The sequence below is a fragment of the Fukomys damarensis genome, unplaced genomic scaffold (genome assembly GCF_012274545.1).
Source record: "Fukomys damarensis isolate Sample0158 unplaced genomic scaffold, DMR_v1.0_HiC HiC_scaffold_35, whole genome shotgun sequence".
NCBI classification, from domain to species: domain Eukaryota; kingdom Metazoa; phylum Chordata; class Mammalia; order Rodentia; family Bathyergidae; genus Fukomys; species Fukomys damarensis.
The window spans coordinates 41,951,779-41,978,776 of NW_022900947.1; the positions used below are offsets into that span (position 1 = coordinate 41,951,779).

A 26,998-nucleotide genomic window follows, 5' to 3' on the forward strand; every position below is an offset into this window, starting at 1 on the left:
CATTAGGGAAAATTATACTCACACATAAGAAATCAACTCTTGCTTTACAAAGGCAAAATAAATTGAGGGTCTCCATGTTAGACTTTCTTTTTAAACTTTAGGCAAAACATTACATCTTTTGAAAAATGTATTTAGCAGAACTCAAGTCCTTCACTAAAGCACAGAAGTAGGAAGGGTGCTGAGACCTCTGGCTTTTGTGCTAAATAAGAAGATCAAAGTTTGCCTTTAGAGATTAGAATTCAACATAGAAAACAAATGCAGTTGTCAGGTAACTCTTACTAATTTACAGCAAAACTATGTAACATAGCAAAACTCCATTTTACCTTAAAGAAACTACATCATGCAAACTTCAAATTCAAAAAAGAATCATTCCGAATCCCAGTGTAGATCATGAGCCTACTTAGACCCAAGCAACAGAAAATAAACTTTTACATTTTTCTAGTCTTCCTAGAAGTGTGGTATTTTTGGCTGATAGATTAAGTGACATCATAGACTTGGGCCAGGGATTTGGCTCAGTGGTTCCACCACCTGCCTTGCAAGTGCAAGAGCCTGGGTTTGGTCCCTAGTACCAAAAAACAAACAAACAAACAAAACAACAGCAACAACAACAAAAAAAACAAATCAAAGAAAACATCATGGACTGAATCTGCTGCTAAGGAACACATCTCGTTTTGCTCTACCACTGAACTCCATCCCCAGCCATAAGGAACACTTTTTGATCTGGTAACAGAAAATGTTTCTGGTAATTTCTTCAGCAGTCCAAATGGAGGGAATTCTGCAGTGATGGGGCTCTCCCCTCTCACTGCTCTTGTGCGAGTTTTCCATTGTCCTCTCTTCCAGCGCCATATTCCTGCTGGTGCTCATCGTGAACCTGGCCTCCGGATCTCCCACGCCCATACTGCCTGCCCTCCTTGAAGCCCATGTCCCAGTCTGTGCGAATGATCCTGTCGTCCAGAGGAGCTCCGTTTACGAAACGTGTGGCATTTTCTGCATCTGCTCTTGAGTAATATTTCACAAAACAGAAGCCACATGCTGTTTTCTTCATTTTATCCAAACCCATAATGATCCTTTTTATGTCATCACTTTTGCTGAAGAGTTTGTAAATTTGTTCTTCAGTTGTGTAAAAGGAAAAATTTCTAACATGCAGTGTACAACTTTTCTTCAGTAATTTTTCTTGTTCTTCATTGTCACCCTGAAAATGCTAGTGCTTGTACTCCCAAGACATTTTGGATATCTTGGGCTTCATGATTATTTTATGTTTTTTAGTCACCAAGACAGTTTCAATTAATGCCCAATAGCAAGCTAGTAATTGTCTCTAAGACAGTGTGTACCCAAGGTAGCATCTAGAAATGTTCTGATCCCAAATCCCAAAACTCACTGCTAGGAAGTGCTCATAGGCTTCTGCTATAAAGTCCAAGTCTGCCGGAGTGTGAGTCACCAACATTTCCAGTATTGTCTCTGAGAGGAAATCAAATGGACCAAAGATTCTGAGAGAGCAACATTCAGGCATGGTCCATTTTTCTTTTCTTTCTTTTCTTTCTCTTTTTTTTTCTTTTGGTACTGGGGATCGAACTCCGGTCCTTGCACTTGTGAGGCAGGGCCGCCAAACTGCTGAGCTAAATCCCCGGCACTATGGCCCATTTTTGTTCAGCTCCTCACTCAGTCTCGGCTTTCTTTCTGGTCTTCTCATAGCTTGTAATATTTCTAGATTTGACATGTATATTTTCCAATATTAAGATAAAACAGTGACATGTTGGTCTTTTTATTTGGTTCTAAATGTAAGCAGCAACAGCTGCTTTTAGTTGCTTGTGGAATGTCCCAGGTGGTTCCTGCCCAAGTTAATTTTAAGAATTTCACTGTTTGGGTAGGGTGTTCTGCCTTCACTGAATTTATTAACAAGCTTTATTTGGCATATAAATTGGGGATCCTTCCCACATGAAAGCAAACTGAGGTTGGTTCTTTCTGAGACTCAGAGAGAGCAGAAAGTGTTTATAAGATCAAACACAGAGATCAGTTTCTCTCAGCCTGTTTAAATTTTTGTATTATTGAAACCATGTCTGGGACAGCTGAACCTCCACATTCTGTCACTAGTCTCTATGAGTCATTTGTCTTTTTCACAGGTCACACAAAGCTACTGTGCAGAGAATTCACTGGTACCACTACCAACTTCTAGCATGCCATGGATTAAAGTGGCAATGTCTTTTTGCCCATCAGATAATCTATACCATTTAAAATTAACCAACTGTGTGGGCTCGGGTATTTCAAGTAGTTTTCTTCAGTGTGTCCAGTCAAAATTGATTTGAGGGAAGACTTACATGACTTCTGACTTACAATGTTAGGTCAAGGAAGAATCCACAGTAGGATGTAATATTCAACCCAATCATATATTCAGGTAAAGAAGACATGCCCATTTCATATAAAATATGTTCCCCAAAATCTCAATTTCCATCTAAACGCTCACCTTAATCCCATCACTGGTTGCATTACTTTATCTTCCCAATCTAACTTTAGCTCCAGATAAGACTTTACAAACAGGTTTCAGAATCATAGTGCATGGGCTCTACAGGAGAAATGCTAGAAAAGTCTCTGCCTCTAGGCCACTTTATCCGCACATGGGCACAGGGTCTCGAGACCAGCTGGAAGACCTAGCTTCTCCATCAGTCTTCACCTTGATTATTCTCTTTAATCCATGATGGTGGATAACATATTCTGTAAGTCCATGGATAATACATTTGGTAGAGACATTCTGTAATCAGCTTTCTATTATTATAATAAAATATCTGAGATAATCACCCTATAAAGAGAAAAGTTTCATTCTGCTTCACAGTTTGGAAGGTTTCAGTCCATGATTCTGCTTAACACCTTTTGAGACCTCATCCACCCAGGGTACCATAAAGCAGCCTGGCAGCTGACCCCAGCAGTTCTGCCAACCCAACCCTGTAAATCAGGGCAATAGTCTCATTCATTACTACCCACCCTATAGCCTCAGGAAGCAGTTTGGTAACTTGTCCTGAATGGAATAGCTTGTAGAGTAGGTTCTCTACAACAGGCAGCCCCATCCACTTTTCTCCTGTCTCCAGAGAGCCAGATGGCCCCACATACCATCCTCAGCCATAAGCAGTAGCCAGGCTGCCTGCCCTTCAAAGCTCAGGGTACAGAGGCCTTGGTGAGCAAATGGACAGCCCTGTCTGCCTATCCATGACTTTAGGAAGAAGCCAAGCAGCCGTCCTTGAGTGGCCTGGCTCAAGGAAGGCTCCTGAGAAGCAACTAGGGAGCCCTTCCATTCTCCTATGGCTCAAGGCGCAGTTAAATAATTCATCCCCGGAAAAATAGCTCACTAATCCTCTCAGAAGCAGACGAGCCACCCACATGCCTTCCCACTGTCAGCCATGGGAAGTATCTGGATAGCTTTCCCCGAGCAGGTTGGCCTCCATGGCCCTATGAATGCAACTGTGCTGCCCTTAGATGCAGACAAGCACCCTGCTCCACTATTTAGCATGCTATGTTACACCCATCTGGATCCAATATGGTCCTGATGCCACACGACCTTCAGAGACAGATGGGAACCCCCTAGTCATATCCAAACACACCATGTTCAGAGCTGCTAGCAAACTCACCTCGTCTAAGAGGCTTTTATCCCAGAAAACAGCATTTATAGATGAAGAAGCTGCACTCTATAAAACGTAGAGGCAATTGTATTATTGTAGCAATAGATCTATACTCTAGGAATCAAAGTGGAAATCTAAACTATGCTATAGTAATATAAAGTCTGTATGAAGCTGAGTATCAAATATGTACACAGGAGAAATCACATCACTAATTAAAATATCACTTACCATATGCACATGAATAACATTTTTGCTAAGCTCCAAGACATTTGTTCTAATGGTAGAAATGAAGAGGGTTGCTGGACCTTAGTTAGGACTTGCTCAGGAGGGCAAATGACCTAACTGAATTCTTCCTTAGTCACCAAGATGCACATGTGTTACTTTCGCCCAGGTATGATTCTCATTCCTGAGACAAATCTTCATGTATATTCTTAAGCTATGAAGTCCATAACTAGATTTTGGAAAACACCTGCTCAACATTGAGAGTTCACTTGCATTCAGGAAAGTAAATGCTCAAATTCAACAGATAAACAGACACTTGCAAGCCAGACTGAGGAGCCTGCACCCAATAGCCAAACACCCAAATTTCTCTGAATCCGATGTTTTTGGAGGGAAAACTATAGAACTTTCCAGTGTGTGCATATATGCAGTAATGTAACAGACTGGCTAGCCTAAGATAGCTATTATTAATTTAAATATTTTAGTCTTTTTAACAATCTAAAATTTACTTCAAAAATATTTTCCCTGAGCAAATATAGGTTCTCCTAAAAAGAAATTTTATAACTATCTCTCTTTCTTTTAAAATATCCCACTTTTCTGAATACATATTTGCTATTATTATATATCTGATATATATATGAATTACTTGCAATCTTTTATACTACCCATACCTATGATGGGCTTCATTCTTATTTAAGTTTGCATCCATCATTCTGGCTCATTTGTTTCTACTTTCTTATCTTTTGATTTTCCTTGCAAAATATTGACACTGTTTTCAGAGGAGGAGTGAACTAAGAGGCTGGGGCATGGCAATGTGGCTGGAGCAGTGGGGTCCAGAGTAGCAGCTCCCGAGCCCAACATGGTATCAAGCCAAGCCTGCAACCAGTACCAATCTTCTGACATGAAAACATGCCAGACCTGACACCTGATGCCAGTCTTCTAGCATGAGGATCAAATGAGACCACTTGGATCAACCATCAAAGAACACATAAGAAGACAGTAATGGACTGTTCTTAGAGTGATCCATTCTGCTTATTTCTCTCTCTTTTTTTTTCAATGTAACTTTTTCTCCCTGAGAGCTTCTTTTCTTTTTCCTTTTTTTCTTTCTACTCCCTAAAATAAACAGTAATCTTTCACATTCCCTAATTATCCTGACCAATTCATTGAGCAGGACAATAGGAACCTGGAAAGCACTGCTCATCTTTACTCCACATGGTGGTAGGGGGGTTGGAACTGGATCTTGGATCCGCAACTTACAAAGATGGGTCGCTGGATCAAATCCTCAGCCTATGGAGTCCAATTTGTTGTTGTTGCTGTTGCTGTTGTCTTTAGATTTGTAAAATGGAGATAATAGTGAACTCACAGGATGGTTGAAAGGATCAAATAAGAAAATATACAGGCAATTCCTAATGTAGCCCCTCTTTGGAGACTACTTAAATAGGAGACTCCCCATTTTGCATAAGAAGCACAGGCATCCTAGACCTCAAACTGATAGTTGTTGCAGCTCTGAGAGCACATGTAAATATCCATTACAAATGGTTGTTTTAATCCCATATATGCAAGTGAAAAAGTAAATACAGTATATATTAGACAGGAGGCTCTGAGAGGACTGTGTAATCTAATCTTAAGTCTTGTTCTTTCAGAGCTCATCAAGAGTGGAGTCCTAAAATGTACCAATAAACTCAATAAAAGAAAAAAAGAGTGGAGTCAGTCTCAAAGCCAAATGAGCTTTATTTCTGCTTCTCTGACTAAGCCTCAGCCATGATGACCAGAAGTAGCATGATGACAACATGCAGCAGCCATAGTCAATCACCTTATTGCCTTTGTGTATACTTTCATTTGAGGCTTGTAGTTAGTGATAACCCATACATGTTAACTGAAAAGTATTTTATAAGTATATGTGCTTGTTTGTGTGTGATGAAAATGATTGTCAGTCAGTAAACATTTATTTAGAATGTATGAGATTCATTCTTGTCCTTAAGAAACTTCAGGCTGCCTGGAAGACAAGACCTGCTCTTTGAAAAGATCTAATTGCATTCTGAAAAATGCAAGGTTTCATTGTTTAATGAGTTGAATTCACACAAGGAAAAAAATGACATGTTTTCTCCCACCTACAGGAATATGGGCCAAATATAAGGGTTATGTTATGTTACTTGATGCTCACGGCAATGCTACAGAGTGAATATAAGCATTCTCATTTTGTAAATAATATAATCAAGGCTCATAAAGGTGAGGTGACTTGATAGGATCACATATTTAGGGAGTCATGATTCCAAGAAAGCAATGCAGACCCATGTCTCTGGATCCAATGTCCTGCTATGTTCATAACCACTGAGATGGCAGTGGGGGATATGAAGAGGAAGAAATCATTGTGAAATACACTTTGAAGTGAAAATTTGAAATGTTTATAGCAGCTTGAATATGGAAAGTGTTAATATATCAATACTTCATTAACAAAACTACTTTATAGGGATTCCTGGCTGAATTTTTATGAAATATTTCACAAGATAGGAGCATAAGGAAATAGAAATCCAATTATGTGTCTTCAGAAATCAGGTTAATTTTAGCCATCGATTCAGAAAGACTCAGCAGCCACACGGTGACACATGATGGTGTTCACCTATAATCCCAGCATTTTGAGGGACAAGGCAGGACAGTCACAAGTTTGGTCCCACTCTGGGCAATTTAGTGACTTAGCAAGATCATGTCCCAATATAAAAGTTAAAAGAGGCTGGAGACACAGGTCAGTGCGAGGGCCCTGTGTTCAATCCCCAGTATCAAAACAAAGGGTTCAATCCCCAGTATCAAAACAAAACAAACCAAAAAAGACTCAGGGTATAATTTAAGTAACTGCATTACCACCCTTCTGTGCAGTGTTTTAAGTGCTGACATTTAAATTGTTATTATTATTACTGTTCTGTGATAATAATAATTATTGTCATTATTATTATTACTATTTTGCAGGCTGGAGATAAATCCAGGACCTCGTGCATGGTTAGGCACATCTCTACCATTGTGGTTACCACTGGGGAAAACATTTTAATTTTAGAAGGCAACTCTGTAAAAGAAAAAGGCAATCAGTTAGAATATCTGTGTGTTTGAGTTTTAGCCCCACATTACTGCGATACAATCTTGGGAAGCACACATGATCACTTTTAACCTTGTTAGAATACTAATAACCCATTTTATCTAATTCATTTTACCTAATCCACTCACCTGCTCCCCATCCACTCACTGATCCATTTGTTCAAGTCTTCATTAACTATACATGTATTGAGCATCTACTAAGTTCTGGTCCCATGTCACATAGAGATGTCATGCTTAAACTAGACTCAGACTCTGCTCTTGAGGAGCCGACAGTCTAGAAATCAAGGCAGGATTAGCAAATGATGCAGTAACAACTTATAGATGGTGGAAGAGGAGTCTGTTCTGGTCACAGAGGTCAGAAAGGAGAGGTTACTCCTACTTGGTGGGATATAGGGTAGAAGGACATCTCCCTGATATCATGGAAGAGGGGTTGGACAGGTATGAAAAAAGGTGGCCATGAGCTGAGTCTTGGAAACAATACACGTAGTTTTTCCAGCAGATCTGGGGTGATGTTTGGAAGTGTGCTCCAGCCTGAGGGAGAGACAGAGATCAACACTCACTGACCAGTATGTGGTGGTGATGTGACAGCAACCTGACTGGCTCAGAGAGGGTGGAAGGCAGATACAGCTAGAGATGGACTAGTAAGGATGGTCTGCCATTCTGAGGAGGTTAAATTTTATGCTGTGGGCATCAGGAAGTCATTAAAAACACATACACTAAGAGCAAAATAATCAGTATAGCATTTGGGAAAGGCAACTGGCTGCAGAGTAGAGAATCGTTGTGAGAATCAGAAGAACCAACATCTGAAGACCCACAGTAAGCTACTCATCACTGTATGAATCATCATCCAAGTGTCTGCTTTTATTCTTAGCTTAAGACGCAGTAAGTCATTACTTGTGTATAGTTCATGTGTTACTGAAAACACATGCATTCTACTTTACTATCTTTTTGTATACTCTATCTTTATTTAAATAAACAAAGCTATAGAAAACAAAGAGAAATATGATTTATATCAAAATGAATTAAAATAACAGGCTACAGAAACTTACAAAAATTCCACCTTATTCCAGAACTCTCTCTCTTTTTTTTTTTTTTTTTGGTTCTGGGGATTGAACTTGGGTCCTTGCACTTGCAAAGCAGGTGACAGAACCACTGAGCTAAATCCCCAGCCCTCCAGAACTCTCATCTTAACAAAACATTGCTAGTGAAGCTCCCTGAAAATAATAAAAGATTAATGATCTTTAAAAGTAACAAATTGACAAGGATGTGGAGAAAATGGAGTATTTGTACAGGATTGATAAAGATGTAAAATGCTGTAGGTGTGGTGAAAAACAGTAAGGCAGTACCCCCCCCAAATAAAAATGTCATTAGGATGTGATACAGCAATTCCATTTCTGTGCATATATCTGAGAACATTGAAGCCAAAACGCAAATAGATACTTGTATATGCATGTTCATCACAGCAATACAACAGTAACCTAAAACTGGGAGTGATTCAAGTGACCATCCATGGATAAATGAATAAGCAAAATGTATGTACTTACAACAGAATATTCAGCCTTGGAACAAAAGGACATTGCAGCATGGATTGTCCTTGAGGGCATTATGGTAGGTGAAATAAATCAGTCACAGTAAAAATATTCCATGAGGTATCAAGAATAGTCACATTCATAGGAACAAAGTAAAATATTGGTCACTAGGGCTTTGGGAAAGAGAAATGAGGAGCCATCTTTTAATGAGTATAGACCTTCAATTTTGCAAGATGAAAAAAATTTGGAAATTGGCTGCACAAAATGTGAATATATTTAACATTGTTGAATTAGTATCATACTCTACTTGAAAACTTTTCCTTTAAAATCAGAGAGGATTATCCACTCTTGCAACTTATATCCAACATATTCTGGATGTACTATTTAGAGCAATTAGGCCAGAAAAAGAAATAAAATGCATCTAACTGGGCATAGTGGCACATGCCTATAATCCCAGTACTCTCAAAAGCTGAGTCAGGAAGATCACAAGTTTAAGTACAGCTTGGGCAACTTGTTGACTTGGCAAGAACCTGTCTAAAAATTTTAAAAGGATTGGGATGCAGTTTAGTGTGAAGGTCCTGGGTTTAATATCTTGTGCCCAGAAAAAATGCTCTTATATACGGGAAACTCTAAAGACTCCAAAAAAGACTGTTACAATTAATTTTTCATTAATTAATTTTATTGGTACATTTAAGATACACAATATAATGACATTCATTGGAAATTTGCACCTTTACATAATCCATCTTGGTTCTTATTCTTTTCCCATTCCCCTGCCCTCCCTTCAACCCCTCTACCCCTCCCTATCTACAAAGACTTTGTTTCCATAATTTTCTTTTTTGCATGTTAATTCCATTCCCATCTTTCTTTTCCCCTACCACTCCCATTGCTCCTTCCACTTTTCACCTTTTCTTCCTATTTCACATTATCTAGTATACCTTTTAGTCCTTATTTACACTTCAGTTTTTCACACTAGAGAAACTATTTGGTATTTATACATATGTGTCCTATCTCACTTAAGAGTATCGCCTCAATGTGCATCCACTTAGCTATAAATGTCTCTAGTTTCTCATTCTTTATGGCTGAGTAGTACTCTATTTTATAAAAACAAAAACAAAACAAAACAAAGCACATTTTCTTTATCTATTCTCCTGTTGATGGGCAATTGGGCTGATTCCAAATTTTAGCTATCCCAAATTGTGCTGCTATGAACATGGGCACACATATATCACTGTGGTATGATTATTTTCACTCTTTGGGGAAGATACCCAGCAGGAGAATAGCAGGGTCAAAAGGGACTTCCAATCCTAGTTCTTTGAGGCATCTCCATACTGATTTCCACAGTGGTTGCACCAGTCTACACCAGCAGTGGAGCAGTGTTCCTCTTTCTCCATAGCCCTGCCAGCATTTATTATTGGTTGATTTCATGACAGCAGCCATTCTCTGTGGGGTGAGGTGAAATCTCAGTGTTGTTTTCATCTGCATCTCTTGAATAACCAGTGATGTGGAACACTTTTTCATGTTTATTTGCTACTTCTACTTCTTTGTCTGAAAAATGTCTGTTCATTTCAGATGCCTGTTTTTGGATTGGGTCTTTAAATTTGGGAGGACTGATTTTTTTTTAAGTTCTTTATAGATTCTAGATAGTAGACCTTTGTCTGAGGAAGAGCTGCAGAAAAGTTTTTCCTACATTGTGGGTTGTCTCTTCACACTATTGGTTGTTTCTCTTGCTGTGCAGAAGCTTTTTAATAAGAAGAGATCCCACTTGTTGATACTTTGTACTAGTTCAGGGGCAACTGAGATTTTGTTTATAAAATCTTTTCCTACACCAATGTCTTCAAGAGTTCTAACTACCCTCTCTTCCAGCTGATTTTCTGTTTTAATATTTAGATCTTTAAACTATTTAATTTTAGTTTAGTGCATTGTGAGAGATATAAGTCTAGCTTTAATCTTTGGCAAGTTGAAACCCAGTTTTTCCAGCACTGTTTATTAAAGAGGCTATCTTTCCCCCAGTGAGGGTGTTTGGCTCCTTTGTTTAAGATGAGGTGGCTGAGTATGGCTGAACTTATTTCTGAGTCTTCTAATCTGTTCCACTGATCCTCAGGTCTGTTTCTTTGCCAGTGCCATATTGTTTTTATCACCATAGCTTTGTAGTATAGTTTCAAGTTGGATATTGTGATACCCCCTTCCTTGCCTAGAATTGCTTTTACTATTCTAGGTTTCTTCTTGTTCCAAATGAATTTTTGGATTGTTTTTTCAAGGTCTGTGAAGCATGCTGCTGGGATTTCAATTGGGATTACATTGAATCTATATAGCAGTTTTGGAAGTATGGACATTTTCACTGTGTTGATTCCTCCTACCCAGGAGCGAGGGATGTCTTTCCATTTGCTGATATCCTCTTCAATCTCTTTTTTCAGAGTGCTGTAGTTTTCAGAGTAGAGGTCTTTGATTTCTTTTGTTAGGTGGATTCCTAGGTATTTCTATTTTTTGGATGCTATTGTAAAATGAATTGTTTGTCCCATTTCTCTCTGTTTTTCATGTACAGGAAAGCTACTGATTTTTGTGTATTGACCTTGTATGAAGCTACTTTGCTGAATTTGGTTAAGTCTAGAAGACTTTTGGTGAAGTTCTTAGGGTCTTCTAAATAGAGTACAATGTCATCTGCAAATATTAACAATTTGACTTCTTCATTTCCTATCTTTATTCCTTTTATTTCTTTCTCTTGTCTAATTGCTGTGGCTAATGTTTCCAAAACTATATTGACCAAGAGTAATCATTGTGGACATCCTTATCTTGTTCCTGATTTTAGTGCGAAGGATTTCAGTTTTTGACGATTAGTATGATATTGGCTGTTGATCTTTCATAAATGGCTTTCATTGGATTAAGATAGAGAAGAGACTACTCCAATTTTTTGGAGAGTTTTTATCTTGAATGTGTGTTGAATTTTGTTGAATGCTTTTTCTGCATCTATTGAGATGATCATATGGTTTTTGTCCTTGACTCTGTTAATTTAGTGTATTACATTTATTGGTTTGCATATGTTCAACCATCCCTGTATCCCTGGGTTGAATCCCACTTAGTCAGGGTGTATGATCTTCTTAATGATCTCCTGCATTCTATTTGTGAGTATCTTATTAAAAATTTTTGCATCTATGTTCATTAGTGAGATTGGCCTATAGTTCTGTTTTTCATTTGGGTCTTTCTCTGCTTTGGGGATCAAGGTGATGCTTACTTCCAGGAATGAATTTGGGAGTATTACTTCCCTTTCAATTCCAATGAAGAGTTTAAACAGTAGGGGCAGTAGTTCCTCTCTAAATGTCTTGTAGAATTGAGCAATGAAGCCATCAGGACCTAGACTTGTCTTAGTTGGTAAGTTTTTAACTACATTTTTTTAATTTCATTGGTTGATATCAGGCTGTTTAGAATTTTTAGGGCATCTTCATTCAACTTTGGTATTCATACAAGCATAGGAACCTGTCCATTTTTTCTGTATTTTCCATCTTATAGGTGTATAGGTTCTTGAAGTAGGTATTGATGATCCTCTGGATTTCTGCTGGGTCTGTTGTAATTTCACCCTTTTCATTCCTAATTGCAGGGATTTGGGTCTTTTCTTTCCTTTTATTTATTTATTTATTTTATAAGATTGGCTAAGGCTTTGTTGATTTTGTTGATTCTTGCAAAGAACCAACTTGTGGCTTCACTGATTTTTTAATATTGTTCTCTTAGTCTCCATTGCATTAATTTCTGCCCTGATCTTTATAATTTCCTCCCTTGTATGAGCTTTGGGTTTTTCAGCTCTTCTTTTCTATAGAAGCTTGAGATTCAGCATCAGGTTGAGTAATTGAGCTCACTCTGTTTTCCAAATATGAGTATTCACTGCTATGAATTTCCCTCATAAGACTGCTTTCACTGTGTCCCACAGATTCTGATATGTTGTATTGTCATTGTCATTCAATTGTAGGAACCGTCTGATTTCTTCTTTAATTTCCTCTGTGACCCATTGGTTATTCAGAAGTGTGTTGTACAATTTCCATGTGTTTATGAAATTCTTGCAGTTTCTTTTGCTATTGATCTCTAATTTCATCACACTATGGTCTGATAATATACAAGGGATAACTTCAATTCTTTGCACTTACTTAAACATGTTCATTGAGTGAGTACGTGGTCTATTTTGAAGAATGATCCATGTGCAGCTGAAAAGAATGTATATTCTGATTGTGTGGGGTGGAACATGCTGTAAACATCTGTTAAGTTCATTTGTTCAAGAGTTTGATTGAATTTTACTATTTTGTTGTTTATTTTTTGTGTGGTTGGTCTATGTATTTGTGACAGTAGGGTACAGAGGTCTCCCATTACTACTGTAATAGTGCTTATATGATTTTTCATGTCCGTTAGTATTTGTTTTACATAGTTGGGCCCATTTGGGTTTAATGCATATACATTTATGATTGTCATCTCTTCCTCTTGGATTGTTCCCTCTACAAGGATGTAGTGTCCTTCTTTGTCTCTCTTAATCAGTGTTGGTTTAAAATCTACTTTATCTGCAAAGAGGATAGCTACTGCTAGTTTTTTGGGGGGTTCCTGTCACATGGAGCATTGTTTTCACCCTTTAATTTTCAGTCTATGACGTTCTTTTTTAATTAAGCGTGTTTCTTGTATGCAGCATATTGTTGGATCTTGCTTCTTGACCCGTTCTGCCATTCTATTTCTTTTGATTGGTGTATTGAGACCATTAACATTGATGATTATAACTGATATGTATTGAGTTATCCTTCTTGTGAATTTTTCTGTTTGTTGGATTCTCCCCCTTTGCCTTTAATTTCTTGCCGTGCCTGATGAATTCATTCTGCTAGGCTTCCTGGGGTTGTGAGCCTCATTGTTTTTCCCTAGGATATTGTTTAAAAATTTTTTTGAGTGCTGGTTTAGTATTCATGAAGTTCCTAAGGTGCTCTATGTCATGAAAGTATCTTATTTCTCCATTAATTTTGAAAGATAGTTTTTCAGGGCACATCAGTATGGGTTGGAGGTTGTTTTCCTTTTGGGCTTAAAATATGTCACTCCACACTCTTCTTGCCTTCTAGGTTTGTGCTGAGAAGTCTGCTGTGATTCTGATGGGCTTTTCTTTATATGTGATTTGTTTTTCTTCTCTAACTATTCATAGAATTTTGTTCTTCTGTTTGGTTTCTAGAATATTAACTATTATATGATATGCCTTTGTATATTTTTTTATCATGGCTAGTTGGAGTCCTATAAGACTCATATCTGTATATCAGTTTCTTTTAACCTATTTGGGAAGTTTTTGCCATTACTTCCATGAACCGTTTTTTTTTTTTAATGTCTTCGGCACTCTCTCCTGTTTGTTCATTGACCCCAATCAGTCTTATGTTATTCTTCTTTGAATTGTCTAGCAGCTGTTGGATTGATCTCTCATGGTCCTTTACAATTTTTAAGAGATTTTTTTCTTTTGCTGGTCACTACTTGCAATCGTATCTTCTGTTCCTGAAATTCTCTCCTTGCATTGGCTCATTCTGCTGCATAAACTTTCAATAGTGGTTTTAATCTCCTGGAAATCTGTTTGTATCTGTTTTATGGATTCCATTTGTTTCTTATGCTGGGATTCCATCATGTTCCTCAACTCCTCTATTTTTTTTTTAATCTGGGTCTGCTCTAGATTTATTAATCATGTCTTGCACTATGGGCACAATCTCTGCTATTATCTGAGAAATTGTTTCTGATTTCATTTTTTTCCAGGTCCTCTTTTACTGCCAGTTCAGGGAGTCCAGGTAGTTGAGTATCAGATTGTTATATCTTATTTCCCTTTGGGGTTGTCTTAAGTGATCTGGAAGTCTGGTTTTGACACTTATTTCTGTGTCTTCTCATTTCAAGAGATGCAGCCTGTTGTCCCTTTGTTGAAGGAACTTTTTACTCACCCAGTAGTCTTCAGTTCTCAGCAGGCCACTGAGCAGCCTTTACTCTGCTGCTCCCAAGTACTCCAATTCCTGGGTTTAGAACAATGGCCTTCTGTATCACTGAGTTGACCTGTTGTCTGGGTGTGCTTCTGGCTGGAGCCTGTGCATACTTCAGATGGTGTCTAGGTGTGCCTCTCTTTGGGGTCCCTTTGGTAGCTGTTGTCTGGGGAGGGGCCTTTGGCTAGGGGCTGTGTATCCCAGTTCCTGTTGTCTGTGTAGGCTTTTGGCTAGGGTCGTCAGGCACTTATCGGTGGTATTGGGGCAAGCCTCTGGCTGTTGCTTGTGTATCTGTGCAGTTCTTTTCCAGGAGAGCCCTTGGTTGTGGCCGATGCTATGGCAGGACTCTGGATGAAGCTGGCATGTCTGTGCAGCTCTTTTCTATGTGGGCTATGGCTTGGGCATGTGTCCACACCTCTGGAGTGGGGCTCTAGCTGGGACCCACCTGCTGCCATGCCACTCTGGTCCACATAACTGCTCCTAGCGATGTGCACACACTTACCAATGGTATGATGGAATTCTGAATGAAGGTTGTGCTCCTATGCAGATCCTTTCTAGGAAGCTTGTGGTTTGAGGACATGTGCCCACACCTCTGGGGTCAGGGCAGGGCTGTAGCTGGGACCCGCCTGCAGTCATACCACTTTGGCCCACACAGCTGCTCCCTGAGATGTGCATTCACTTACTGATGGTATGGAGGAGCTCTATATGAAGGTTGTGCACCTGTGCAGCTCTTTTCTAATCGGGCCATGGCTTGGGCATGTGTGCCTGCACCTCTGGTGTTGGGGTGGAGCGGGGCCCTAGCTGGAACCTGACTACAGCTGTACCCCTCTGGTCCACATAGCTGCTCCCTGGGATGTGCATGCACTTACCAATGGTATGGTAGAACTCTGGATGAAGGTTGCACACCTGTGCAGCTCTTTTCTAGAATTAATTTTTTAAAATTCTGTAAATTTGCATAATATAAAAAAATTTAAAAATTTATAACATTTCTATATAATAACAATCAAGAACACAATCCTATGTACAAAACTACAAAAAAATAAAATATTTAGGAATATATTTAACTGATGAGGAAAGATTTATAAACTGAAAAATTTGTACCCTGAAGACTATAAAGCATTGATGAAAGAAGTTGAAACCACAAATAAATGGAAAGTTATCCCATGTTCATGGACTAAAAGAATTAATATTGTTAAAATGTCCATTCTAGCCAATGTGATCTACAGACTCAATGCAATTCCTATCAAAATATCAAATATTTTTCACAGAAATAGAAAAAAATTCTAAAATTCATACAGAACCATTAAAGATTCTAAAAAAACTAGTCTTGAGCAAAACATCAAAGCTGGAGGCATAGTACTACTTGATCTGAAAATCTACTATAAAGCTATAATAATCACAACATCATAATACTGGCAAAAAACAGATTCATAGACCAAGGAACAAAATGGAAGGCAGAGAAATACTCATGTTTATAGTTAATTGGTTTACAGCAAAGCCTCCAAAAACACAGAAGGGAAAAAGGATAGTGCCCTCAGTAAATGCTATTAGGAAAACTAGATATCCACAGGCAAAATAATGAAAGTGGACTTATATGGGAGAGCTTTATTGATTATGCCAAAGCAGGCTGTGAGCAGTGCAGACTGTAAAGAGTTAACCCCTCAATTGGTTCATTTTAAGAAACAAGTCTGGCTAAAGCTTACATGATTTATAGAAGCACCTCATAAGCACCACGGTAGCACGCAGGTTAGCAAGACCTTCCTGCTAACAGCCACAGCAGAGACAAGGGAAATGCCCTATGAAGTTCTGGGGCTCAATATGAGATAATATAGTAGATGAGGTTGGAGTAATTTGCACCCAAATTCCATCCCCATGACTAAAACCTTCTTAACTTGAAGGTCGAGGTTCTAATTACAACCCTATATTTTGTCTATTTTGTTCCTAGTTCAAGAGTTTGTCTTTTCCTTTACAATCCTCACCTGCATTAGTATTCACAGAAACTGCGCTTCTGCATGTCCTTGAATGTAGTTACCCTTTAACCCAATTTGATTATCAATAAAAATCAGTGGCTTGGACTGACTAGGGCTTTTTCTGGCTGTTCAGTGCTGGCTGTCCTGGCTCCCTATTTTTTTCGTTAATTCTATCTTTGAGTCTTTCTTCAACCCTGCGTCATCCACTGGACAGGAAACTGGAACTTACTGCAAAGGTCTCTGGTGAATTTATTTCATATCATACACCAAATATTAAAGAAATACCTGCACTTCATGTTAACTGCAGCATTATTCACAATAGTCAAGACATGGATCCAATCTAAGTAAGTGTCCATCAGTGGGAAGGATAGAGAAAATATGATAAATATACACTCTGGTTAAAGAGGAATTATTCCAACTCATTAACATGGTGATTTTCAAACCGGTGTATGAATAAGAATTACTGAGAGAACCTGTAAATACTGCAAGTACCATCTTCCTCCACCAGCTTCTGATGAATTCGGAGTGGAGCTACATTTCAGTCACATATTAAGGAGCTCCTGATATATGAGATTCATAGACCATACTTTGAGATAAACTGCATTGCAGATGGTTAACATGGAGCTTGAAGGTTGAGATCAGCTGATAAGTGGTCAATTCTAACTGGAAGATTATTTTTAGTATCAAAAGGCAAATTCATATCGTGTCGTGTTTACCCTTTGAAAATGATCTCCAGCAAGCTGACCATAATCCACAGGAAAGGCTTGGTTCTGCATTAGCTGTGACTGTGACATGTGCTTACAGATTTTCAGCAGATGAGAATGTTGCCTGTCATCTCTTCTGTTGGAAACTTGTTCTCTGAGTTCCCTAAACTCACAACAAATTATTTTAGGACCTATAAATTAGCTTGGGGGTGTCCATTAGCATTCTGTGAAACAACCAAAGGAGATGGGGTAAAGAAGGCAGAGTTGTTATTCAATCCTGGAATTTCAGAGCTAGAAGTTGATGTTTGATGGTCCAATCCCCTAATTTCATCAGGTTAGGAAACAGGCAACAAAAACCATTTAAAACATAGGAAACTTGCTAAAAACTACAGTACTGGAGTTTTCCTAGACTATACTTCAAATGATAGTCTCATTTTTTTAAATTCCTCTGATGATAAATTGCTACTTTTTGATACACCCAGGAAAAAAAACTCCAATTACATATATCTTCCCTATCACCTGAATGGCAAAAGGAAGTATTGCAGGGAGATAGCAAGCAATTTGGGATTTGGCAATCTTCTTTTCAATTATGTTACTTTGTTACAGGGGAAGTAATACAACGCCCAACTTGCTAAATGTCAGATATGCTGAGTTTGGTCTCCCCAAAATCAAAGAATGGATTCTAAGGAACAATGTAGGTTAAGAGTAGAAAAAAATTTATTGAAAGAGATAGCTCTCAAGAGACACGAGGGGACCTGGAAGTGGGTTGGCAATGAGCCCACTTCTCAAAGGAAGTTTTATAGAGCAAAATCACTAGGTGGGTACAAAATCACAAGGTGGTACAATGTGGGCCAAAACTATGATCAACCAATAAGATTACAAGTATAGCCACTTAGGTAATAATGATGCAACGGGGAAGCAGGTCATATAGCAAGTGTACGTGGAAAGAACAAAGATCTTTTTAGGAAGAGATGGATCAGGAGGTCCTTGTCACCCACCTGGAAGACTGATGTCTGTTTAGACTTTATTGGGTCATGGGATACCAATTTTAGTATATTGGTTATCCCTTGGGGGAAGCGTGGAGGCCTAGTCATTCCTTTTTTATCTTGAGACCTAGCCTTCAACAGATGTGCCTCCCGCCACAGTCGTAATGTGTTCTCATCCTTTGCACTAACTCCTTTGAGGGCCTAACCCTGTCTGACTGCTTATAACGTTTCTACCTAATTTAGCTGTCTGTAATAATTTAAATATTTAAATCTGACATCTTTTTATGTATCTTCATTGCTTATGAATTATGACAGAGGTGCAAATTTACTAACTAAAATTTTACATTAGAGAAAAACTCTCAAAGTTGAAGAAAACTCATGCTATGTTTCGAGGTAAAGCATATAATTTGTTTCTAGGTGCTCTTAGAGTGTTACATTCTACTGGTACAAAAAATAATTGAAACAGTGCCTGATTTGATAAATAATTATCTATTGTAGAAATGTTAATTACAGTTTGTCAAGAAGAAAAGAAGTAGCTATTTTTATGGTCTATGAGAATCAGAAAGTAAAATCTGTACCCATTACTGTAACTGAATAAGTAGATCACAATTTCATAAAAAAGTGCCTAAGTATCAGCAACACAAGAAGTTAAATGATTCCTAGATACAAGGTCAAGATTCTTGTTTGCCACCTCAAACTCTTTTGTGCAGTAAACCAGAACATAGATAAATGCTTGCAGACCCATTCACATTCATATACATGTATTTTTCTTTTTCATGTCACCAGCATTTATTCAACTCATTCAGCAAATATTTATTATATGCCTATAAGTACCAGGTACTAGTGTGAAGTACAAGCAGTGAACAAATGAGGCACCTGGTCCTCTGGCACTGATAATCTAGAGAAAGGAAGATGAACAATAAATGAGAAAGTAGGCAGATATACAAGATAATTTCAGAAAGTAAATAAGAGTCCAAAGAGATTAGGCAAAAAGAGGTCACTGGAAGGGAGGGTGGGCGGCCTGGAAAAGGTGGCATGGGAACCTGAGATGGGAGCAACGAGGCTGCCACAGCAAAGCACTGTGGGAGGAGCATTCTAAGAAGGGCAAATAGCAGGTATAGTGGTCAGGCAGGAAGCAGGCGCATCATGAACAGATGAGGTAAACAAGTAGGGTGTGACAGGAGGCAAGCCTGGCAAGGGAGGCAGTTGTGGGGTCATGCTGAACACCAGAGACTTTTATTGGTGGTGGTGGTGCTGGGATTGATCCCAGGTCCTTGCTCATGAAAGGCAAGTGCTCTACCCATGAGCTACACTCTCAGCCCAACAAAGATGATTCTAATATAGCCTAAGTAGGAAGTTCAGAACTCAGCTCTTCAGACTTGCAGCCCGAGAGCCCCTTGTTCCTCCCCTGCCCCATTCAGTGGAGAACGTGAGAAAGAACAGCCAGCCACTCACCCAGCAAAACACAGGCCTGCCAATCTGGGAAGGTGTGGAGGGAGTTACTGTGTCCTGTCTCTCATCCTACATTTTCAGATTTGGCTCATTCTTGGGGTTTTCTTGCTTTGATTTCTATCACTTCCATTCCCTTCAAGTCCTTGCGGATGGTGGTTCATTCATGGACAAAGAAGTACCTTTGTCCTTGTCTCTCCTTGGTATGTTTGAGATGAATAAATATGTTTAAAGGAAAAATTTAGTAAATATGAGGAAAAAATAGAATACCAATATAAAGTTCTGGATATAAGATTTATCTCTTCTCATAGTATTTAGCCCCAGGGCTGGAGGAGATCCTCAATATCTTGCAAGGTTTTCTCTTGAACCAAGTCCCATCTGCTACTTGACATTAGATCTTGGAGACCCATTCTGTTTCCTCATCCTGGGAAATGAATTACCTTTCTAGTCTGTGTCACTCTGAGACAGGTTCCCAAAATATTAAATTAAACCTCACTTTAATTTAAACTTTATCTTCTTATAAATAAGAAAATATTTACTCTCTGAGTAGCTGGCATTGCAAAATAAACTCTAAAAGTTGGATTTTTTTTCTTTAGAGATAAGGAACTTCTCCAGTCTTCCTCCAGCTGAGCACATAGCCAACACCCCCTCCTCTCCTCAGCCCCAAAAGAAGTGACGTAATATGCAGATGCCAGAACCAGGAGTCTGGAGCCTGGTTTCCTTTCCACAGAAGTGGAAGATGAGCTGAGGATGGCCAGAAGTGATAAAGCAAGGGTGGAGATCTGCGCTGTCTCTCTGTGCTCCTCCCCTCTGTTCCTCACTATAAAAGACCCTTGGCCACCTGTATGTGGGGAGAAGGGGATTTGAGACAAATGGCTCCACCATCTCCTTGGAGCTAGCTTTGAATCAATCCTTCTCACTTTTTTTTCTTTCTTTCTTTCTTTTCTTTCTTTCTTTTTTTTTTTTTTTTTTGCCAAAATATATGACTTCCTTTGATTTTGGTGAGTGGCAAGCCACTGAATCTGAGCTTATGAACCTAAGTGGCCAGTAACACAGAGATCGTCCTTTCTCCACTTTCTTCCAAAACTTCCCATTCAGTAAGACTTCAGTTCACACTCTGTCTGATCACTCTGGGTCACAACATTATGTCTCTAAACGTCCACTTACCTACCGTGTATATAAAATATAAATCATAATTGATGTTAGAAATGAAATCATACTTTTTAAAAAACTGTTATTATTTCTGCCTGCTATACCTTGAAAAATTAAGCTTATTTGTTGGATTGAACATTACCCTCTAGGTTTGATTTTAAAACTATGTACTACATTTATATCTTAAATTAATTAAACAAAATGTATTTTCTTAATTAGACAGGATAGCATAACTTTGGGTAGAGTATATGTAACCAACATCTTTGTAAAATTTAATTAAGAGCTAAGGGGTTGCACTAATAGACTAATTGTTCTTTGTGCCAGGCAATGTTCTCAGGACTTTGAATAAATAATTTTATTTAATTAAGCAGAATGAGTCACGGGTAAACATTGTTATACATTTAGGATGTGCAAATAACATGTATTATTTTTATCAACTTAAAATATCAGTTAATCTAATGTAGCTATCCAAGCCATCATTCTTCAGAATTCCAAATTTCTGTCTGGTTCCATTCCTTCACAGTGAAAATATCAAATCTGAAATATTAAGCACACTTGATAACACTGCTAAGCATATTCTCCAGTGATCTATAGCAATAATCATGTTTTTAATATACTTACAAAAGTACTATAGTTGTTCTGAAATTATTTTCATTTTATACATTTGAATTACACCATGAAGTAAATAATAATTTCCTAAGATAATGACTTTATCTTTTTTCCTTGGTATCTTCCCTTAATACTCAAGAGTCTGGCTTGTTTATATTAGATAAACATGCCTGTCAAAATATGTAACTGTGGATACCAGAAATATTTTTCAGATCAGGGAAAATTTTTTTAAGTAAAATAGTTCCTGGGAAGTTTTTTATAAAAATATTCAATCTAAAATGTGGGAGAATTCAATAATGGGAATACAGCTTTAGCTCAAATGCTGTTCGCATCTGTGAGTACACGAGTTATTAAGTGACATAAAAAGGTATTGCCCTTACCATTATTGAGATATCAAAAAGCCTATTAGTTACTTTTCTCTCGTTGCTGAGGCAAAATACCTGACCCCTACAGTTGGAGGGGAAAAGGTTTATTCGGCTTACAGTTCATAGAAGTTTCAGTCTATAATGGGTTGGCTCCAAGCCAGGGTTGGCGAATGGGCATCGCAGAGGAGAAACGACATGGTGCTCACAAGGCAGCAAAGGCAACAAGGGAGCGGGTAGCATCTCTCTGGCCCTTTTATTCAGACTACTGAAGAGTAGGTAGCACTCACACCCTTAATCCTAGTGCCCTTGAGCCAACATTGCACCATGAATCAATTCCAGCTTCCCACATTCTAGATCAAGCCTGTGACCACATGAGGCTGTGGGGGTGGGGGCATCTAGACCCAAACCGTAACAAAAGGATTTCAGAGGGATATACATTTGAATGAAGTATTTTGTGGTAGTAAAACACTGGATTGTGAGTATCTTGTTCTGCAAGTATTTCATAAAATAAGCAAACATTTCTAATAAATTTTAACTTGACAAATGACACATGTCATGCAATATGGCACCAAACACCACATGATCACAACTGAGCCAATGGCTTCTTTCTCCTCCTTTCCCCCACTCTCCCCCTACCTCTCTCACTCCCTTCCTTTCCTTCTCTCTCTCTCTCTCTCTCTCTCTCTCTCTCTCCCTCTCTCTCTCGGACTGTGGGTAATTGTCTCTCAACAGCAAGACCTTACGGAGGAGACTTCATCCACAAAGGAGGAGGAGAAAAGGGTGGAAGAATACTTTACTTCAAATAGGGAGATGTGGGAAACAGTGCAAAATTTTGTAGAAAAGCACCATCCAAATAAGACTGTTGTAGTGTGATCAGTGACAATGCAATGTTGCATTTCCACAAAATCCTCAAAAGGAGGCAAAAGCGGTGTCATTGGATCTGTTCCTTGTTAAAATTGCGTGAAGAGAGAAAGATTCCATGGAGACAATAGATAGCAGTGATTCTGTTAGTGATAGTGAAAGTTGTCCTACACAATAACCCTCCTCTTTCTTGTCTCCTTCACACCAGCCCCGAAGATCTGCAAAGGTGTCTGAGGGTTAATTTGTTTATTTTCTTTATATTTTGTATTTTCTTTGTTATTTTGTATTATAATAATTTTATATGAATATTTTTGAGTTAGGGAATCAATCATCTGAGTTGTCACTTATTTCTTATGGGGAAAGTCCCTTTGACATACAAGTACTTTAGATTATAAGCACATTTCCAGAACAAATTATGCTTGCAAACCAAGGTTTTACTGTATTTAGCTTCACCGTGTGAAACCATGCGGCACATGTATAATATAATGTTCTGTATCACCACATGACACTCAACTTTTCTAATGGTGAGGTTTAGTGAATGATAGGGGAAAGTTGCTTGTATGTTAGTCTTTTATAACAGTCTCCAATCATACCATAATTAAAACATTTATTCACATCTATCCACACTTCTAAGACATTTGTGTCTATGTAATATGTACCAGGTCCTAAGGAGTTACACATTTTTCACAATACACAAAGGATGTATATATGCATCAACACCTGATATAACCTAAAATTTAAATATTATCTAATATTTACAGCAAGAAGTAATTATTAAAAAATATGTATATCATGCTTCTGCTTACATTTCTAATTTTAAGTCTCATACAGTTATATTTGCTATGAAATAATTAATCTTAAGCCTTTGACCCATTATTGAGTCTTTACTAGGTTTAAGAGGAAATTCAGAAAATTCACTTACATTTTTCCAAAATTTGCAGAAGTGAAGACATTTTAACTAAGCTGTTTAGCTTAGTTCTCTTTCTACTACTACCTTCCCTCCATCACATTTTCCATCTTGTTGCGTGGTTTGGAGTGTCCAGAAGCATTCTGAGGGCCAAGCTGAGGGGTAGATGAGTTGAAGACACAATTAGCCTGGGTTCTCTGGGCTGGACTGATGTAGGTATTCAGCACCTCTCTGGGTAGCTATGGCTGCTGAAAGCCTCCTGGGATAAAATTTTCCCCAAGAATAGTCCAAATGCCTATGCTGGGACTCATGTGCCTACACTGTGTTGTGAATGTGGAGACGAACAACTTTTAAATGCACACAGGTCAGAAGTTTGTCTGTAGAGAAATCTTTCCATTATCAGCCATGTAAAATGATAAGTTGAATATCTCTGTGACTCCCTGTCAAGGTGGAATTTCTATTTTGTTAGAAATATATTTAATATTACAATGTGGACAAATATGAGGACATAATATTTTTAAAAACTGAGAGTCTCAAAAAAGAAAAATGTTCTTTTTTTTTTTGCTATCCATGCAGTGTGCAATCTTACAATACTACAGCATTTTTGTGATAGACATTCCTGTCTATGCATCCTAACATCTTGGCCAATATACACATCTTACAGTGTGACCATTCCACGTAAAATGGCCTAAAATTTTCTTTTTCTTAAAAAGTTTTTACTAAATTACATAAGCTTTAGGCCTTACAGTACCTGAATCTGTCCCTAATATGCGGTTCTGCTTAGAGTGGCCTTACCCTGGAAACCACAAAACATCTTAGAGGGACATAGACTTTGAGTACTATAGAGACTGGTGGTTTTTTCATATATTTCTTTTTAACTTTCAAGATCCCCTTTTCAAATAAAAGCTTATGTTGGGAAACACAGTAGAAATTCTTAGTAGTACTATGGGAAAAGTAGAGAATAATAAGCTAAGTAATACATAAACATGAAACAAGTAAACAATAAACTGAATTGAAAGAATCAATGTGAACTCAACCTTTAAAAGACACATTCTATTCTCTGTATCTGTTTAGAGCAGCCTGAACTAAAAACACTGGGATAGACAAAGATTTCTTAAACAGGACACAAAAGACATTATTCATAAAAGATAATCAATCAATTAGAGCTCATCAAAATAAAAGCACCCATTCATCAAAAGACATAATTTCTTTCTAAAGTGAAAATGCAAACCATAGACATAGGACATAGGACAGATTGATAATAAAGACAACCCAAGTTCTAAAAAATGAGCAAAGGATGTGGGAAGACCCCTTTTAAAAGAAGATACTTAAAAAGTCAATATACGTGTTTAAAAAGTGCTCAAATTATTAGCCATCAAGAAAATGCAAATTAAAACTTCATTGAGATGTGGCACTGGACCCCTCAGAGTAGGTAAAATGAGAAGGTTAATAATGCCAAATGCCAGGTATTTAGCTCAGTGTTTCCACAGCCTGCTTCTCAAGTGCAAGGTCCCAAGTTTGATCTCTGGTACCAAAATAAATAAATAAATAAATAAAATAATGCCAAATGTTAGCAAGGATATGGAGCAATAGGAATTCTCATGCATTGCTTATGAGAGTAAAAAACTGTCTAACCACACTAAAAAACTGCTTGGTAGCTTTTCTGAAAGTTAAACATCTGGTTGGCTTGAGAAACCCATTCCTAATTTTTATGTATATTTTCCAGGGCAATAAATGCTTATGTCAGGAGGCTGATAAAGGTAAACTAGAGCCCAGTGTAGGGGCAAAGGCCTGTAATCCCAGTAACCTGGGAGGGGGAAGCAGGAAAACTGTAAGTTCAAGCCAAGCACAGACAATTTAGCAAGACCTTATTGAAAAACAAAAAAGGGCTGGGGATGTAGCCCATTATGAAGGCCCTGGATTCAATCCCTAGTACTGAAAAAACATAAAAGAAAATAACAAATAAGATAGGATGGGCTGCTTCCTTTACTTCTCTGAAAGAATTCTAGAGCAGACCAACAGTATTTCCTCAACTTCATTTTTTTTTCTCTCATTGAGTTTATTGGTACAATCTAGGTATACAGTACAGTTACATTCATTATTGGGATCTCGTACCTTTACATGACAGGTCTTGGTTCTCATTTTTTCCCCTTGTTCCTGCCCTCCCTTCAACCCCTCCTCCCCTCCCCATTTACAAACACTTTGTTTCCATTTTTTCATTTTCTCATATTTTTCCCTTATTACCTTTCCCCTACCCTTCCCATTTTCCCTACACCTTTAGCCCTTTTCTTCCTATTTCACACTGTTAATTATATCATTAGGATCTTATGTACCATTATAGTTTTTCACACCAGAGAAACTATTTGGCATTTACACATGTGACTTATTTATTTCACTTAGGAGTATATCCTCAATATGCATCCATTTTCCTATGAATGTCTCCAATTTCTCATTCTTTATAGCTGAGTCGTATTCCATTTTATAGAAAAATCACATCTTCTTTATCCAGTCTCCAACTGATGGGCAGATGGGCTGTTTCCAAGTTTTAGCTATTACAAACTGTGCTGCTATAAACATGGGTGTGCATATATCACTGTGGTGTGTTTCTTTTAATTCTTTTGGAAAGATACCCAGCAGAGGGATGGCTGGGTCAAATGGAACCTCTAGTCCCAGCTCTTTGAGGTATCTCCATATTGATTTCCATAGTGGTCGCACCAGTCTGCACTCCCACCAACAATGGAGAAGGGTTCCTTTCTCCCCACAACCCCGCCAACATTTGTTATTGGTTGATAGCAGCCATTCTTTGTGGGGTGAGGTGGAATCTCAGTGTTGTTTTCATCTGCATCTCTCGAATGACCAGTGATGTGGAACATTTTTTCATATATTTTCTTGCTGCTTTTACTTCTTTGCCTGAGAAATGTCTGTTCATTTCGGATGCCCATTTTTGAATCGGGTCTTTATATTGGGGGGCTGATTCTCAACTCCATTTTAGTAGGATGTGACTCCATTTTGTACGATTAATTTTCAAACCCCTAAAAGAGAAAATTGGGCCTTGCATTCCTCTAAGGGAAGAGGACAACTGTGCAAGATATCAAGTTTAAGTTAAAAACAGTAAATTCAACATCATAAAAAGTTTATAAAGAACACTTGTACAGAACCCCAGACACGTCTACGTTGCCTGTTTCCATCCCCACATCCCCTAAAAAGCAGAGGCAGAGGCAGACATGGCGACAACACCTATACTTCTCACTGAGACAGTTGGACCCCAAGTTCAAGCCCAGCCTGAGCAATTTAGAGACTTGGAGAAACCTGACTCAAAAGAAAAATTTTTAAAGGGGTGGGCATGCGGCTCATGTGAAGGCCCTAGGTTCAAGGGGAAAAAAAAGTAAAAGTAGTCAAGTCTTGTCAGATGGCTCTATCTGTCTCTGCCTAGGGATCAGAATAGGACCTGGAAGGGAGGGTGGGTGTGGGGCTGCCAGGCTGCCAGGCTGCCAGGCAGGGTTGGAGAACCTGTGGGGGCTGGGTGGTTTGGGAGGGGGTGCTGGTGTGGATTGCGGGTTGGTGGCCAGACAGGGCAGGGCTGGAG

The 26,998-nt window shown here is 38.4% G+C and overlaps 2 protein-coding genes across 3 annotated transcripts in view; both read right to left on the reverse strand.

Moving 5' to 3' along the window:
• Nmu (neuromedin U) overlaps nt 1–26,998 on the reverse strand; it is a 186,461-nt gene that overhangs the window by 72,255 nt on the left and 87,208 nt on the right. For both annotated transcript variants that reach the window (XM_033758941.1, XM_033758940.1), the window contains exon 2: nt 23,428–23,567. In XM_033758941.1, coding sequence (XP_033614832.1) covers nt 23,428–23,458 — 31 coding nt within the window. In that variant the 5' untranslated portion in view covers nt 23,459–23,567. The remainder of the gene's footprint in view (nt 1–23,427; nt 23,568–26,998) is intronic.
• LOC104873559 (nuclear cap-binding protein subunit 2-like) lies at nt 800–5,028 on the reverse strand. The gene is made up of 3 exons (XM_033758782.1): nt 4,984–5,028; nt 2,488–2,523; nt 800–1,201 (listed from the first exon to the last, which is right to left on the reverse strand). The coding sequence occupies exons 1-3, from the start codon at nt 5,026–5,028 to the stop codon at nt 800–802; spliced, it is 483 nt and encodes a 160-aa protein (XP_033614673.1).

Coding starts and splice junctions, on each gene's coding strand:
- LOC104873559 (XM_033758782.1), bottom strand. CDS start 5,028: ATGAGCAGTGCTTTCCAGGTTCCTATTGTCCTGCTCAATGAATTG. Junction 2,524..4,983: donor TTGTCCTGCTCAATGAATTG/GTCAGGATAATT, acceptor CTGTTTGTAAAG/TCTTATCTGGAGCTAAAGTT. Junction 1,202..2,487: donor AGTTAGATTGGGAAGATAAA/GTAATGCAACCA, acceptor TACAAGCACTAG/CATTTTCAGGGTGACAATGA.